The sequence below is a fragment of the Alnus glutinosa genome, chromosome 8, assembly GCF_958979055.1.
Source record: "Alnus glutinosa chromosome 8, dhAlnGlut1.1, whole genome shotgun sequence".
NCBI classification, from domain to species: Eukaryota; Viridiplantae; Streptophyta; class Magnoliopsida; order Fagales; family Betulaceae; genus Alnus; species Alnus glutinosa.
The window spans coordinates 4,401,653-4,419,273 of record NC_084893.1 but is presented as its reverse complement, the minus strand read 5'-3'; the positions used below and the strand labels follow the sequence as shown (position 1 = coordinate 4,419,273).

Here is a 17,621-nt window from a genome sequence, read left to right as displayed (position 1 = left end):
TCGTTTTGAAAACATAATTAAAAAAAAAAAAAAAAAAAAAAAAAAAAGTTAACAAACAAAGTGGGACACTTGGCTCTGAGTTGGATTTGCTCTTATTTTGCCATTTTTTTTATTTTGTTATTTTTCTTGTGGCTTATTCCGAAAGTAATTGACTGATAACTGATAAGGTAGCGTAGTAATGTCATATGGTGAGGGAACAACCTCAGTCTTTCCCAATTTGAAGCGGATCCACTTCACCTTTTTGCCTTCTTAGTCTTGAAGCAATTTAATAAGTAAAACTCCCTTCTTTTTCAACGAACTCTTAATAAATTCGAAGGAAAAGTACATATATTGTTGGTACAGTGATCTCTAGGGACCCTTATGGGGATCCCCTCCGATGCTTAAATTAGCTTATGTAAGAAAATAATACTATGCACATAAAAATTTAGTCTTTTATAGAAAATAATACTATGAGCCTATTTTTAGACAAATAAGTAGATATCAACCTGAATTGGATTTCTTACTCCTTGTTGATCTAGAAGTGCTAACAGAGTTCTACTTAGATTCTGACCCTTCATTAGATATTTGATGTGATCACTAAGGGTTATATCCCGATTCTATCAGGAATATGACTGTTAATCAAACTATATTTAGACTAAGAGTCCTATCCTGATTTTATCTGGATAGGACTGCTGATCGGATTATGACTCTTACTTCAATTTAACTTGAAGTAAAGTCATAATCCGGATTTATTAGGATAACTAATATCTGATTTTTCGGGAATAACTACTAAGCGTATATCTCCCGGGATAGGACTCCCGAAAGTCTTGTTGTCCCCTCCTTGGGCCATGTTGATTGAAATTTATTCTCAACATATATATTATTAAGAACAAATAATTTAAAATACAAAGCACTCAAAATTATCATATTTATATTACATTATTATCGAAAAGTGAAAAGCATGGTCTAAAATTTTTTACCAAACGAACTGATAGTCTTTGAAAGTGACTTGTGGGCCATGATTCTCGCCATCCAACACATTCATTTTACTTCATGCATAAATATTTATAAACATATCCATGTCATGTGCACACTAGCTAGCATACACATGTGCCTCGAATTAAGCAATTAAATTAAGAGCTAAAGAAGTGAAAAACTGAAAATTATAGATGTATTCCCACTATTTTGTAGATTTAAACATCTATTAGTTTTATTATTATTATTATTATTATTATTATTATTAATAGAGGATGGGCTAAACTGTCCCTCCGACCTATCCGAGTAAAAACAAAATTGGAAGTGTATAAATCTCAACTAACCATTCAAATATTGCATAAAACTATGGAATGCCATTTTTATTTTTCAAAATTAAATAATATTGGCAAGCCCGCTTTCTCGTATTATTCTGTCGCACAATGGCGTGCTTGCCAATATTGACAGGTCACAGAAAGAGACTTTGTCACGTCATTCTCCGATGTCAACGTGAAACTAGTTACCATGTGTTTGGTAAGGAAGAAAAGTTGGAGAATGAAGGAGGGTCGAAGATGTGGAGGATAAATTGCTTTTTCATTGTCTTATAGAGTGGAAGAGGGAAAAGGAGAAGGGAAAGAAAAGATAAGAGAAAATGGCTTATCCGCCTATATAAGGAATTTGAATTTTATGCTTCTAATTTCTCAAAAACAAATTCAATAAGAGAGCATAAAATAAATAAATAAATCTCTATCTTTTTCTTACTCTCATTTTTTTTTTCCATCATTCCCACTAAGCCTTAAGTTGTTTGACATTGATCCTCAACTACATTCTTTTTCTTTAATATCTCTTCATAAATACAGAGATCATGATCTGGGCATAACTTACATAAAACACTCTTAATTTTGAATAAGAGTTTTATTCTCTTTAGATTTGTCTTCATGAGCAATCTATATGATGAAGTTAGTCAGGTGTGAGGAGTTATATCTCATGATCAGTTTAAATAAATTTTTCTATGATATTTAGCTACCCTTGTCTCAGATCTAGTTTGCTCGGAGTAAATATGCTCTATAACTATTTTTTTATATGGATTAAGAAGATGAAAATCATAGATAGCACTTTACTACAAGAATTTTATTTTTATTTATGACGATGTAACCTCATCGTTGTAGCTATGATTTTACAGAGGTTTATACTTGCAATTTTTTATCAATTATTCATATGTTTCGTTTAATAATAATAAAAAAAAAAAAAAAGGATACCAAGCAAATGAATGGCACCAACCATTTTTAAATTAAGCGACAGGGACTGAACAATACTCTTCAAACCAATGAGACCATTCAAAAACTTAGAGCCGTTTGATATTTTTTCGACTATCCTCATCGTAGGATAGGATTGGAGAAAAAAATTAGAAAATAGACACCTAAATGAATGGGGGGTATCTTCCTTCAACTTATTCCATCAATAAAAGCATCTTTCATTCCCTCAGTCATTGGTCAATGACAGAAACCTAACTATTTATCCAACATATAATGGTAGTGCTTTTCTTTACCCACCCTTCCCGCTCTCTAACAATTTATTGTTTAAATTACTAGCGGTTCAAGTATAGAATTCATATGAAACTTGCCTACCCGAGCACGTAGGCGAGCAACCCAAAATTGCTTAGGTATGTAGATTTCATATTAACTTTCTTACGTTTACTGTAGCAATTCGGACAATAAAATTGTTAGGAATTTATATCTCCCACTCCCTTTTTCATATTTGCAGGGTCCAAAATTTTCGACATCACAAGAGAAAAACGGATTAGGATCTCTAACAATTTGAGTAGCAAATTGTGAGAAAGGTTCTATATATATATATATATATATGTGGATTCTTTCACAATTTCTAGAGATCCTAATCTAGGGAAAAAAAATGTTAACATTTTATTTAATAATAAATCTTTTTCTAAGTTCACATTGAATTTCTGATCCTTACAAAAAAAGTTCTATGGAATTTGAAAAGACAATTATCAATTATGTATTATACTCCAAACTATTTTCATGGGAATTTTTCTTGAACATATACATGTTTAGAAGCATGTTTGGATTTTTCTTACCAGTTGCGGTTTTGAAGGCTCTGAAAGACCATAGAAGTTTGGTTGGGTGCATAAAATCTTTAGTAGCCAAGGCTTATGCTGAGATTATATAAGGTTGGATTTCAAAGCAATTAGTTGTTCAAATTACTACTATTATGAGAGAGAGTCCATGTTAGGCTCAATTGTTCAAATAAATTTTAGATTGTCCGGTCATCTATTTGGGCAGCTGGATCCTACATAAACTCTCTCACAATAATTAACAATATTATACAACTAATTGCTATGAATTCCTATCCTCTTAAAGCCACCCGAGTTTCTTCGGTGACTAAGATAGTTTAACCTTTCTAACCGATTAGGTTTGAATATTTCTCCTAATGGATTTAGATCTTTTCCAATTTAGTAGAAATGGATTGTATCCATTTAAGAGATGACAAAAATTAACTACAAACTAGTTTGTAGCAATTAGCTATAAATTAATCTAATAAAGTGACACATGTTTCTAAAGTATGTGAGAAACACATGTTTTCTAAACCAATTTGTAGCTAATTTTTGTCCTCTATGAGATATCTTATCGTATAATAAAAATGGACTTTATCCGTTTAAGAAATTCAGATCCTCTCCAATTTGAGTGGATGAATTGTGTCAATTAACACATCATATGTACATAAAAATCCTCTCAATTTAAGTAAAAATAGTTGTAGTCATATGAAAAAGAAAAAAAAAATCAAAAGAAAATTCAAGATAGGCCAAAATAACTCTCTCGTCTGCTTTAATGGAAATTATTTTCATAGAAAGAGTATAAATTTTAGGTGTAAAAAGTACCATATGACCATATCTGTTCCAAAATCTGACCATAGATATTCTTAAGAATATTCCTCAAATTTTAAGTTAATGGTAATTTATTTAGCACTAAAATTCCCAAATTCCCTTGCCAGATTTTTTTTCTCTCTTATTTATTTATTCTTTTAACATATTCTCCATTTTATTTTTATATGAGACGATCGATTCTCTCCCTTTAGTGTAACAGTAAAAGCATAGTTGTCTTTTTTATTTTCATGAAATATGAAAAGACAATTACACTCTCACTTTTATACTAAATAGAGAGAATCCTCTCCATTTGAATGGAGAGGATTCAAATTCAATTTTTGACACTACTTATAAACTCGACATAAAATTAGTGGGTTGGGATCGAATAGTCTAACTCGTTTAATTAAATATAATTGACTCATATAGTCTTATAATACTTCAACACAATTCGAACCCGACACGCAACATACAGGTGGATAATTTTTTACACGATTCACGAATCTAACATAAAACTAATATTTTAAAATTAAAGATCTAACTCGTTTAATTAGATCGGTCGATTTTAAATTCCTATATAATCTTACATATGCTTCGATACTAATTCAATTGGCACCTGCCCTTCGGCCACATACGTGGGAATGTGTGAACGGACAATTCAGAAGAGCATTCTGGGGTGGGGGGGGGGGGGGGGGGGGGGAGTACTTTTGCAGACGTGATAGAGCACATGTTTGATAGATGCACGGTTGAGGAGGTTGAGTAGAGGTGGCACGTAGAATCTAGTTTTGAAGGAACAATGTGGTTCACGGAGGGGATTTTCTCCACTCCAATGCAGTGGTTCGTGCAGCCTCTACGTACATCGCTGATTACAGGAGAGCCATGGAGAACGATGGGGTTCTGGGTGCGACCGATGCAACACACGGCACGTCTGTTCCAATACGGTGGAGACCACCACCTTCTGGGACATACAAGATCAATTGGGACACAGCTTTGGATCCAAAGAAGAAAAAGATGGGGTTCGGTTTGATAGTGCGGGACCCAAACGGACTTGTTCATTCTACGGCTAGTTACTCAGTGGATGCTTTGATGGAGCCGGTTGTTGCCAAAGCACTTGCAGCCTTAGGAGCGGCTGAGTTCTGCCGGAACTGGGGACTGGACAAAATAATCTTGGAGGGGGATTCTTTACAAGTGGATCATGCACTCAACAAACTGAAATGAACTGGAACATGCATGGGCAGATTGTGGGGGATATCAAGCTGGTCCTTCGGTCTCGTCACTCTAGGGAGGTCACCCATACAAGACGCGGGGGGGGAGCACCCAACCCATCTGTTAGATAAATCGGGGGTCCTTAGTGATACCGATACAGTATGAGTAGCTTGTGTCCCGAAATATCTTAGATTGATTGTATCTTCGGAGTCTTTGACTCTGGTTATGTAGAGCATTTTTGCTCGTATTATTTTCATGTTATGAATGAAATCAGCAGTATTATTATTATTATTTTTTTAAAAATAATAATAATAATAATAAATAGGCACCCCTTACGAAACCAGGAGAGAGAGAGAGAGGAGATCTGAAAGGGGAAAATGTTGAGGGAATTTGCTGGGTCCAGAACGCCACATAGTGGGCCATTTGCAGACTGATCTCCCACACCGGCAAGTCACTCCCACACCAATTAGTCAGTCCCAGAGAGAGAGAGAGAGAGAGAGAAAGAGAGAGAGAGAGGGGGCCATGTCAATTTGACGTGGGAAAAAGAGGTGGAAATTTCCCCTGCTTTGGCTATATGTCGTGGCGTACTCATCACAAGCGAGTGGCTTTCGCTGCCATTTCTGCTTTACACAAATTACACTGCATTAAACACATACCGACACTTGGGCTCCTCTTTTATCAGATTACGTTTTCATACGCCAAAATCAAAACACGCACCCCCCCCCCCCCCCCCCCCCCCTCTCTCTCTCTCTCTCTCTGAGCTAGTATCTTACAAGTTACAAGTTTCGACGTACTGAATATTTTTTGGGGGGGGCAATGCTGTGATTTATTTTTGTTTCTTGCGATTGGGTGGTCTCCTTTCAGGCATGGACAATTATAAATTGTACGTTTCGGGTGTGTGTGAAATGTGAACCCGTTGTGTTTTATAAGGATTAGAGCTTGGTGATATAGCAGTTGTGAGGCAGTTGGGTCTTTGGGGATCTGGGTTTGTGTTGGTTAAGGATGGGGAGCACAGAGGAGAGAGTCGTTGCTGTGATCATGGTTGGAGGACCTACTAAAGGTACGAGCTTGTTTCATATTTTTTGGAATTGGAATGGGATAATTGCCTCCCATTTCTCACTCTCTTGGAAATTGTTTGCTCCTGTATTGTAAGTTTTGGCTGTTGGATCGAATTATGAGACCCTTTGCTTATTTTTGTTCAAAGTTTGAAAATAGGCTTGGTTCCCATGGAAAGAGAGAATTTTTTATTCGAGTTATGAAAACCCATTTCGTATTCGCTTATATTTCTGATGGGAAACTTGATATTATTCTCGTAATTCTTTTAATCTTCTTCATTATTTCTCAAAATTAGTTTAATTATTATTCTTAACACTGATTTTTGTTGTAAATTTTGGATTTTAAAGGTACTAGATTCCGACCACTCTCATTGAACATTCCAAAGCCGCTTTTTCCTTTAGCTGGACAGCCTATGGTTCATCATCCAATTTGGGCTTGTAAAAGGGTATATTCTTGAGAAAAACTAATAATGTGATTCTGTATTATGTTTAGTTTCTTGCTCATGAGTCTGCTGAATATTCAAAATTACTCCTCTTACAGATTCCGAACTTAGCTCAGATCTATCTTGTTGGTTTCTACGAGGAACGAGAATTCGCATTATATGTATCCTCCATCTCTAATGAGCTCAAAGTCCCTGTTAGGTGACTTTTTGCTTTTCTTTTCTACTAAATTATTCAATTGTTTTTCTAAATTATTGTCTGATATTGATTTTGGATGTTGCTGTTTATTCTTGTCTTTTTTCTTTTTTTTTTGTCAGATACTTGAAGGAAGACAAGCCACATGGTTCAGCTGGTGGGCTTTATAACTTCAGAGATCTGATCATGGAAGACAACCCAGTATTTGTCTTTACCTTTGATTTTGTCTCTGGTTGATAATTACGAACTCTTTATCTTTTTTAAATTTTATTTTTCTCTGGTTTACTTTGATGTGCAATATGTTTACGCACTTAAGAGTATTGATAGCGGTGCTTGAATTTCATTCGCAGTCACATATTTTCTTGCTCAATTGCGATGTTTGCTGTAGTTTTCCGCTGCCAGAGATGCTTGGTAATTATTTCCTTCTTCCTGGGATTGGGTGGTATTTTGCCTCTTGTAACAATCTTATAATTTTTTGGTTCCTATGTTCTTTCTAAATGGCTTATATGTACAATGCCGTTGTGAAGCAACAACTTCGGTATTTCCAGGTGGTTAGCTGTTTTTTATACTTGGCTTGCAGAAAAATTGATCACTTCTTTTGCCTTCTATATTTGCAGAGGCTCACAGAAGATATGGTGGGATGGGAACGATCCTAGTAATCAAGGTACGTTAACATATGCACAAGCAAACTAATGCAAGAAGATTATTATCTAATGTTATTATTTCAAATCGTCTGTGTACAGGTTTCTGCTGAGTCAGCAAACCAGTTTGGAGAATTGGTAGCTGATCCAGTCACCAATGAACTATTGCATTACACAGAGAAACCTGAAACTTTTGTACGTTCATTGGCATACATTCATCTACTCTTTAACATATTCTTAAGCTTTTTGTGTTTCTTTATCTGGTGAATTGACTTTTGAGGTTCTTTCCTACCCTGTTTTCTTTATCTGAGTGGTCTTATATTGGTGCTATATGTAGGTAAGTGACCGAATAAACTGTGGTGTATACATCTTTACCCCAGATATATTTACTGCCATCCAGGGGGTTTCCACTCAGCGCAAAGACACAGGTCAGTGATATAGGTCTTTGACTAAATTGTCATGCTCCAATGTGTGCTTAACTAAGAAGCTCCTGAAAATACATGAGTCATATTTAGTCTATATATTGCCCAAACTCACAAGGATAGGTTGTATCAATATTAGGGTTTAAAACTCAAATTTAATACTCATCTTGAATTTTCACCATTTTTTATTTTATTTTTTTTGCTTTTTAAGATTTTATAATTTTGTCTTGGTATTAAATGGAACTGATTTATCGTCTCACTTAAAATTATAAAATCTTAGCATATTGGTATTCATCATGCTGAAATCTGAACTCTTTTTTGGTCATTTGCAGCTAATCTGAGACGTGTATCCAGCTTTGAAGCCCTCCAGTCAGCAACAAGGTTTGACCTTTTTACTGGGTGCCAAATTTCCCATTGTTCTTTGAATTAGGGGTCTCTTGTATACCTCATGTGTACCATGGGTTGCGCCCCTTTGCGCCTTTTGAATATACTTTACTTATCAAAAAAAAAATTTCCATTGTTATATTCTTGATTCTTCAGGAGTGCAGTAGTGGCTCCAGATATAATATTATACCATAAAATGAACCTGATTGCCCTATTTGAATTGAGCAAATGTCTGCAGTAAATCTATGCTGGAGCTTGTGGTTGATTTGCAAATTTAAGCTGATGAAGCAAAACATAAATGGCCCATTATGGATTTACATTCTTTTTTTCTTCTCTTTTTGGTTATGAAAAAGTTAGTAGATTTTATACCCAAATCTTGCTATATGTCTACGTAATTGTTAATGTTGATTTACCTGGAATCTGACTGGGACATTAATGCGATCTGGGTCACAAATGTCTCATTATTTCAAAGAAACTGCCTTACTGGGGACAGTTGTTACATAAATATTATGGAGTTACGGGTGTGTTTGGCATGGGCTTTGAAAATCCAATTCTTGGGGTCAGGTTGTGAGTCTTGTGACACTCTATCGGCATTCTTTGCTAGGGAGACTACCAGAACTATCTCTGTACTTCCATCTGTTATTAGAAAGTTCAATTTAACTAGTAAAATCGTGTCACTGTTGCTCAACCTTGGATATAATTGTGATTTCTCTCAATTTCATGTCCTAATATAATTGTTCCTTCAACAGGAGTCTGCCGACAGATTTTGTAAGACTGGATCAAGATATTCTATCACCGCTTGCAGGGAAGAAGCAGTTATATACATATGAGACCTTGGACTTCTGGGAACAGATCAAAACTCCTGGGTAAGCCTGGCACCATGTGTTGTGTTGCTATAAACTCAGCCCTTCAATTAGGACCATTATGTGAAATTTTTGAGTTGATGCTTGTAGGATGTCCTTGAAATGTTCTGCTTTGTATCTTGCACAATTCCGGTTCACCTCCCCCCATCTTTTGGCAAGTGGAGATGGTACGAAGAGTGCTGCCATTACTGGTGATGTGTTTGTCCATCCGTCAGCAAAACTACATCCAACTGCTAAGGTGATCTTTCCCTTCTCAGTCTGATTTAGGTATGCACACTGACTAGGGTGTTACTTGTCTATGCAATTTCCTTGGTTCTTAAATGGCAAGCACCATATGAATATTTCCTAGAAACATGTACTACCTTGTTGATAAATCAATGGGGTACAGAGGTAGTTTTACCTTTCCATTTAGTTGGATTTCATATTTGTAACCATATACTTTTCTGCTGTGGCCTGTGGTAAAACAGATTGGTCCCAATGTCTCAATATCTGCAAATGCCCGTATAGGAGCTGGTGTAAGGCTCATCAGTTGTATCATCCTCGATGATGTTGAAATTAAGGTATATAACCAAATTAAAGGGAATGAAATGCATAAGTTTACCTAAAGCTTGACATATATACTTATGATTACCCAGGAAAATGCAGTTGTTATTCATGCAATTGTTGGGTGGAAGTCGTCTATTGGGAGATGGTCCCGGGTCCAGGCAAGTTCAGAATTTTGCCTTTCTGAGTATGATATATTTGTTGATCAAGAGAATGTGCTTCTTCTTTTTTTTTCATCTGTGAGATTGTGAATTCTTCCTGAATGATTTGATTGTCTTCCCTAGAATGTCATTCAAAGCCACATTAAGCGGTGTAGTTTAGCAAGTGTGGCACCGCAGAAACATGGTTCCTCTCAGCACAAAAATGGTCTAATAATTGAAAAGACCATGTCTGTCAGCATAAAAAAAAAATAATAAAAAAAAAAAAATAAAAGGTTCAATAATGACAACTTCACATGCTGGCTCCCTCTTTATAAACGATTTTTTTTTCTTTTAAAGAAAAATAAAATAAAAAGAAGAGTTTATCTCCAACCTAGAGAAAAGAAATTTCAGTGTTGAATGCTTTTAATATCCAACATGTAGTTCTCCTACTGCTATTCTCAACTGCTATTCTCAACTGCTTTTGTGCTCCATTATGCTGCAATGTGAGTAGAACATTTGGTACTGGCATGTTGCAGAACAGGACTTCTGTTCCAACTCTCATGTCAATGATTTCCAGCATCATAGCTGAAAGACATGTTTTATATTACATATAGGGGACTGACTACTTTCTTACTGAAGCTTGTTTGATTTTTGTGCTGTTCTTTTTTCAAAATTTTCTCTTCTTTTAGAAAAGCTTTTGCAGATGTCGTAACACACTTGTGCAGAAAGTGGTTTTTGCTCTTATTTCTTTTTTATCCAGGAAATTGTTGGAATTGACTTTCTAAGTTTCGTCAACTGATTTCAGGCTAATGGAGATTGCAATGCAAAACTTGGGGTTACAATACTTGGTACTGTCCATAATTTTCTATGCAGGCTCCCCCTTCTTTTTCAAACAAGATTCTCAAATTCATACATTGCACCATCCGTCTGTTGCTATTTTGTAATGCAGGTGAAGCTGTGACTGTTGAAGATGAAGTCGTGGTGATTAACAGCATTGTTCTACCAAACAAGACTCTCAATGTTAGTGTTCAGGAGGAAATAATTCTATGATAAAGCAAAGATCGACTTCACACTTATCATCGATCTCTCTCTCTCTCTCTCAAAATAGTTATTTTTATCCTCTCATAATCTCATTACTGTTCTTCAAGTAGAAAATCCAGTACATTAAATGGCTTTTATTGTACTTGTGTAAAACTCACATTTCTCTAATAAGAATAAGAATAAGAATTTTGGTTTGGCTGCTGTATTATTTTTGTTCTGTTAATAATATTGGAGCATATGAATCCACTAACGCATGAAAGAATGAATAATAAGGAGAAAAGATGATGATGATCTTGAACACAAATAAAGATGATGATGATTTTGGTTTGGCTGCTGTATTCATTTTTGTAGTGACTTATTCAAAGGCCATGAGTAATTTAACAGAAAAAAACTACATTTTTTGTAATTTAATTACTCACTTTTTCAAAACTAATCTTTCTCTCTATTCTAATTATCCACTTTTATTATTGTAATTAAATATTTATTTATTATTTTTCTAACAATCACATTTTTGAATATTTATCTTTTCTTGACAATCATATTTTGAAAATTCCGTCTCTTCTCAAAGAGGAAAAAAAAATTGAGAAGAAAGAACAATAAAATAAAACAAGAATTTTTTTCTTTTTTTAACGATTGGTAAATGTACGGTATTTATCAAATTTTTTTGTTAAAATAGCTAGATAGATATAGGTGATTTTTCACCCAAATTTGCTACATTTGACTAGCCCAATATAAATTGCTCGCGACCCAAATAACTGATCAGCTACAAAGGCACAGCAAAACTCTAACCATCTATTCAAGTACATAACCGTAGAAAACGAAGGCAACAAAATTCATATGCAACCGGTGGATACAGGAATGAAAAAATGTGTAAGAAAATGAATTAGAAGAAATGAATATCTGAGGGTGGCACTTGCATAGAGAACATGCACCCAACACGGAGCCATCACCTCTTTTGTCAAATCACTAAAAAAAACTATTGAGAGCTCATAGGGGGGGACGACTTAGGAAATTTGTAATGACTTCTTCCCAGCAACTTCAGAGTACCATGATTTCCATGCTTCCACGTAATGAGAGAAGAGGTCTTTTAAAGCTGCAATTTTTACACCTTAGCATTAATACATTTTGCTGCAACAATACAATATATATATATATATATATAGGCCTATATAAAAGACTATTATTGACATGGAAAAGGACATCGCATGGAAACTATCCAATTTAGAATTAGTACTTGGAGTGACTAAAAGCTTGTTAACATGAAATGCCTATGAGCCTATCTGAAGATGATGGCATATTAAATGATAAAGTTCACACTATGTTAGATTAGAATCTTTTTTTAATCAGTTACGTGAGCCTGAATACAAAGGTGCCAGATTAATCAAAGCTTTTACCCACTCATCAACTGAGTGAAGTGAATCAAGACCAACTTTAGTGGAGAATAAGAGTCACCTCTAGAGATGAAAGGTGACTTCCAAACCACTTTTTTATTTGGTTTCCTAATGTGGGTCTAGATCATTGAGAAACATACTTCTAAACTAGAGGGATCTCTAATGGATGGTTAATACTTGTCACATTACAATGACTCTTGAGATGTGTTTCACTGAGCTGCAAAATTGCATGAAATGATACCTTGGTTTTCATACTGAGGACGATAAGTAGAGGCAAGATGCTCCCAGTCTTGAACTCGCGCAACACTGTTATCCTGAGGGACTCCAATTTTGGGCACACTGGAAGGAGCAAAAGGACCAAATTGGTAGCTCTTTGAACTCTGTTTTGAGTCATGTTCCAAATTCCTTCTACCAACCTCATCCGCCAAACTTTCACATTTCATTTGCTTTTGTACTTTCAGATCCTCATTTAAATTTTCATCGTCCACTTTGTTCCTCTTAAAAGTGACGTTTGTGAGATCACTTCCAAACATTCTCTTCCTAGAATCATTTGAAGCAGACCCAATGTCAGCTCTCCCTCTGAACCCTAACCACCTGAATGCAGGCTTCCTGGTGTCTGTTGTATGAGTCTGAATATCATTCAAAGAAAAGTTTGAAAGATTAGCAAATGATTGTCATAGGTCCAAACTTAATTTAGTCGAATTGTAGAGAACTAAAAAACTCAAGTTTAAAGAGGTTATTTGCAGTAATGTTTTACCTTCTCAATTAGTCTCATTGAAGACAATACATTTGCAATATCATATAGTCGCCTTACTTTTGCTACAAAGTTTTGAAATCAAGAGATTGTTAGATAAAGAGTTTCAGATCCATTTCAGTCAGTAGATAAGAATAAAGGAAGCAAAGATTAGATTCATTACTTCTCATTATCGAAGAATTGTGGCCATCCCCAAGCAATAGCCTTGCAGCATCATCAAGAGAGATCAATTCTACCTGTAGAATTATTTAAAAACATCAAAATAATGATCAATTACAAGGAAAATCAATGGCAGAATGACAAAAACAAAAGGATATAGTTTCCACTCACACTAGAACAGAGAAAGAGCTTCACAAAATTCTGTGTAAGAAGTGCCAGAGATTTTTCCCTCCGATTTTCTGCAAAGAATCGTAGGACAATTCCAGAATATCAAATTCTATTCCATTTTTGCTTTAGATTTTTCTACTATCATTTCTCAATAATAATTGATTTAAACACATAGAGGAACTCTTTCAATTTCTATGCCCTTTTATAAGGCTACATTGAGTCATCAAATTCACATAATTACGCACTACCAAAACTTGCTGCTTAATACCGTATCAGAACAATCGAATCAATGTCATTTTGTTTGGTCCAAAATCTATGTTTTGGATAATAGCGGACTCATTGACATTTACATATACTATAGTCCTAAGTAAATAGTAGCATAGAAGCAAATAACTAACAAGTTTAAAAAAAACAAAAGGATACCTTTAGTTACGGCAGTCACGGCTTTAACACCAGTACTGGGATTTGACTTTTCATTCTGACTTCCAGTACTGGGATTGGAAAACCTTTCATCATCATCTTCATCATCTGAAACCTGCCTCAGAAAAACACGAAAAAGAACAACTCATTTTCATTAAAATGCCCAAAAAACAATTTCCAAAATTTTTTTTTAAAAAAAAAAAAAGAGGGAAAATAATTCCTTCAACTCAAGAATTCACCCACTTTTGCAAAGTCGTTGCCGTCAAAGGTACTGCAATTCTCACTCATACCCTCATCCTATCACAGCATCAGAACACAATATCAGTGCTACATTCCAAATATTGAGCGTTTCAACCACATCTTAACCCACTACAACGAATATAAAAATAAAGAAAGGTGTATTATTTATTTATTTATGTCTAACAAAACCCATTTGGCATTTACGCGCATGAAAGTAAAGAGGAAACAATTCACCTTGAGCTCCTTTAAAGCCGCAGGGATTGCACCAAACCCTTTCCAGGTATATTGGTTCTTTGCCTTCCTTGCGAGAACCTAAAGTATTAAACCAAATAGCCACACAAGCTTAAGACAATATACATATCTAGAAATAGTAAGGCTGAAATTTGAGAAGATCAAGGCTCAATAATCTCACCCCAACACTCTCCAAGACATTTACAATATCGTATATTCGCCGCCTCTCAACCCCTGCGAAACCAAAATGCATTAAATCCACAGTATTCAAAATTACAGATATATACATCTATACGTATACACACACACACACACCTCTCAACCCCTGCAAATCACAAATCCATTAGATCCACCAAATTTAAATTCCCATAAATATATCATGTGTGTGCGCGCGTGTGAAAAAATTTTGAAGATCGTAATCAGATGAAGACCTAATCGCATAGCTGCATCGTCGAGCCCGATTGATCGAACGTCACCTTTATCGTACAAGCTCAAGAAGCTGCAGAAACCAATTGAAAAATTAATAATAACACAAAATTTCAAGATGAAGAGAGAGAGAGAGAGAGAGAGAGAGAGAGAGAGAGAGAGAGAGAGAGTACTTGGAGCACAAGAGGCCGAGGGATTTCTGCTTTCGGCTATAGGCGTGGTGCTGCGACTGCGACGAGGGATCGGGTCGAGCGGAAGACGAAGGCAAAGCCATGGGTGGTGCAGATCTGAGTGGAAGTGAAGGGAAGGTACAGAGAGAAGGCGTGGAGAGAGAGAGAGAGAGTGAGAGGTGGAGGCTGAGGCTGAGGAGCGAGGACCGTTAAGAAAGAAAAGGAAGGGATTCGGCAATTGGCGCGGGGTCAGAATTTTGAAATTCGCAAGAGCCTTCGGGCGTGTGGTTTTCCCGTTTTAGTTTTGAAAGTTTTGAATAAGCGGGAACTTGAATTGTTCTGACGCGCCTCTCCATCCCACATTCCAATGGGAATTGACTCTTTTTTTTTGGGGTTTTTTTTTTGTTTTTTTTTTTTAATTTTATTTTATAAAGGTGTTGTTTTGACATTACATAAAAGTAAACATTGTTTTTATATTTTTAGAAAAAGTAATGCAATTTATCACATTTTTATTTTATAATTATCTTATAATATTAATGTGACAGTTTCAATCAACTCTTAATTTTTTTTATTTTTTAAATCTAAATTTTTGTTGGGACTACAGCATCACCCTTATAAAATAGTTATGAGATAAAAATTTGATTTTTAGTATTACTCTTTTATAAATCTTTTGTGTTTAGATTGCATTTTGTTAAAAATTTTACTTTAGCTTTTGTTTTTTATTTTCAAAACAAAAACATTAACCAAATAACACATTTTGGGCCAACAACTTCAAAATGCTCACAAATGGGACATATTGAAAGTGTTGAATAGTTTGAATAATTTGTTGCTACTTTTAAAAATTTGGTAGAGTGATCACAAGTCATACATGATTTTTATTTTGTACCTACACTTTACTAAGGTTCATGATTATGTTTTACTAAAGGGTAATAATACATACTAAACCTTCATTTCACTAAATTAATATAACAGTGTCCATTCGCTGTTATAACTTTTTATTTTCTAACAATGACTGCTTCAATTGTTGATGTGCACTATATCACTACCGCATTAAGCCAATAAGATATTTTTATTTTTTTTTCTTCTACCAGTTCAATAAGATATGGGTGAAATATATAGCATCAGTCTTTACTAAATGTGAATTTTAATTTATGTACTAAGATTCAATAGTTAGGAAAACCAATCCAACATTAAAAACAAGGGGAACAAAAGTCATAATGTATAGATTCACATTTTTAATGGTTTCAATTTTCAGGTCGTGTCAGGTTACTTGAGCTTTGAAACTTGTTCTCCTTCCATCGATTTAAGTAAAGCTACAACTCAAGCCCCAATCCCAATTAGCGTCGGGGCAGTGAAATTAAAAATAATAAAAGGGTTGGCAATTTTATATAGCTCACGAATTCGACATGAACACGCACAAAATTATAGGGTTAGAATTTAGGCTAAACGAGTTGATGAGTTGACCTGTTTATGACACGATTAGCTAAACGGGTTGCCTCAGCTAACCTGTTTAATTAATCGTGTCAGGTTCGGGTTTGCCTAAACGGTTTGACGGGTCAATCCAATTGGCCCGAACCCAATGCGATTACCCGTTTTGCCAACCCTCTAGCCCCATGAAATGAAATAAAAATAATTATACGGAAAGATCAACTATGCTTGTCAACATAATCCCTCAGCCGTGATGGCTACAATTGATTGAAGAATTTATATTCGGCTCAATAATTTGTTTTCAATTTTAGGTTTCTTTGTTTTTTTTGCCCTTTTTGTTAACTATCAACTTTTTCAAAGCAAAACATCACATTTTCTATTTTAATTATTCACTTTACAATCTCGTTTAAATATTGTTTTTCAATAATTTTTTTTATTATTATTATTTATCAAACAATCATATATTTTTAAAACTTGTATTTTCTTAATGGTCGTGTTTTCAAAATTTCGTCTCTTCTCAACGGTTATGCACTTTGGGTGTTCGGTTTTTTTTATTATATTATACTATATTAAAATTATGAATACCGATAAAATTTGAGTTTTAAAATTATGTTTTGATGGTTTAAAAAATTCTGAAACAAAGTTTGGAAAAGATGTTTGTTAGTGTGAATTGAATTAAATATAATTGAGAAATATATATATTACTATAAAACTTAAAAATTGATTTTTTTTAAAAAAAAAATAAATAATTGGGGTGGATTTCGAACCGCCCCCAATAGTTGCTTGGGGGTGGCACGGCCACCCTGGATCAGCCACCCCCATTAATTTCGAGGGTGGGTGATCCATCAGGGTTTTTAGTTTTAATTTGTTTAGTTGGGTTAAATTTGTTTGAATTAGGTTAAAAACGGGTTGAAAAACGATTCAGGTAACACCCGAATACAATTTTAATTTAAAAACCAACCCAAACAATATTTTCAAACATAATACAATATATTTAAACACCCAAACAAACCCATTTTTTTTTCAAATCGTCTTTTTGTAGCGATCGTAATTTGTCTTTCTTTAACTATCATATTTTTTAAAGTTAGTGTAGGGAGGAAGAATATCCTTCAAAAAAGAGGTCGGGGAGAGGAGAAAAGAGAGCAAACAAATGAATTTTTTTTTTTTGTTTTTTTTTTAAAAAAAAAAAAATTGAGAGGAGAGAGAAAGAAAGGATAATTATTATTTTTTTAAATGTTTGGTGAGCACTATTGCAGGCTAACTAGATAGTAGATATGGGTGGTTTTTCCTTTAAATTTGCTACAAAACCAACCAAAATGGGCATACGAAAGAAACAGATTAAAATGATATATACTGTTTTTATATTTACTTAGAAATGGATTGACAAACAAAACTTCAGCAAGGAACATCTCCTCACAAGCTTTAAGTAGAATAGTTGAACTACCAGTTAAGTTAATACGTAAATAACTGCCAT

The 17,621-nt window shown here is 34.7% G+C and overlaps 2 protein-coding genes across 2 annotated transcripts; one reads left to right on the top strand and one right to left on the bottom strand.

The window, feature by feature from the left end:
- Positions 1-5,566: 5,566 nt before the first annotated feature.
- LOC133875946 (uncharacterized) lies at positions 5,567-10,954 on the top strand. The gene is made up of 15 exons (XM_062314232.1): positions 5,567-6,095; positions 6,439-6,536; positions 6,632-6,732; positions 6,849-6,927; positions 7,077-7,137; positions 7,344-7,390; positions 7,470-7,562; positions 7,705-7,795; positions 8,122-8,170; positions 8,923-9,039; positions 9,127-9,274; positions 9,504-9,596; positions 9,672-9,740; positions 10,525-10,567; positions 10,669-10,954. The coding sequence occupies exons 1-15, from the start codon at positions 6,038-6,040 to the stop codon at positions 10,767-10,769; spliced, it is 1,248 nt and encodes a 415-aa protein (XP_062170216.1). The 5' UTR covers positions 5,567-6,037; the 3' UTR covers positions 10,770-10,954.
- A 576-nt stretch (positions 10,955-11,530) lies between these two features.
- On the bottom strand, positions 11,531-14,986 carry LOC133875762 (E2F transcription factor-like E2FE). The gene is made up of 11 exons (XM_062313998.1): positions 14,723-14,986; positions 14,555-14,622; positions 14,305-14,357; positions 14,127-14,204; positions 13,896-13,949; positions 13,656-13,767; positions 13,236-13,303; positions 13,069-13,141; positions 12,909-12,970; positions 12,393-12,780; positions 11,531-11,853 (listed from the first exon to the last, which is right to left on the bottom strand). Exons 1-11 carry the CDS (start codon positions 14,821-14,823, stop codon positions 11,765-11,767), a joined length of 1,146 nt encoding a protein of 381 aa, XP_062169982.1. The 5' UTR covers positions 14,824-14,986; the 3' UTR covers positions 11,531-11,764.
- Positions 14,987-17,621: the final 2,635 nt, after the last annotated feature.

What these genes read in the sequence shown, in the direction of transcription:
- LOC133875946 (XM_062314232.1), top strand. Translation starts at nt 6,038, where the DNA reads ATGGGGAGCACAGAGGAGAGAGTCGTTGCTGTGATCATGGTTGGAGGA. An exon ending in GAACGATCCTAGTAATCAAG is followed by an intron (nt 7,391 to 7,469) that starts GTACGTTAACAT and finishes GTCTGTGTACAG; the next exon opens with GTTTCTGCTGAGTCAGCAAA. An exon ending in GGAGATGGTCCCGGGTCCAG is followed by an intron (nt 9,741 to 10,524) that starts GCAAGTTCAGAA and finishes AACTGATTTCAG; the next exon opens with GCTAATGGAGATTGCAATGC.
- LOC133875762 (XM_062313998.1), bottom strand. Translation starts at nt 14,823, where the DNA reads ATGGCTTTGCCTTCGTCTTCCGCTCGACCCGATCCCTCGTCGCAGTCG. An exon ending in ATGTCTTGGAGAGTGTTGGG is followed by an intron (nt 14,205 to 14,304) that starts GTGAGATTATTG and finishes TTAATACTTTAG; the next exon opens with GTTCTCGCAAGGAAGGCAAA. An exon ending in CGGCTTTAAAGGAGCTCAAG is followed by an intron (nt 13,950 to 14,126) that starts GTGAATTGTTTC and finishes ATGCTGTGATAG; the next exon opens with GATGAGGGTATGAGTGAGAA.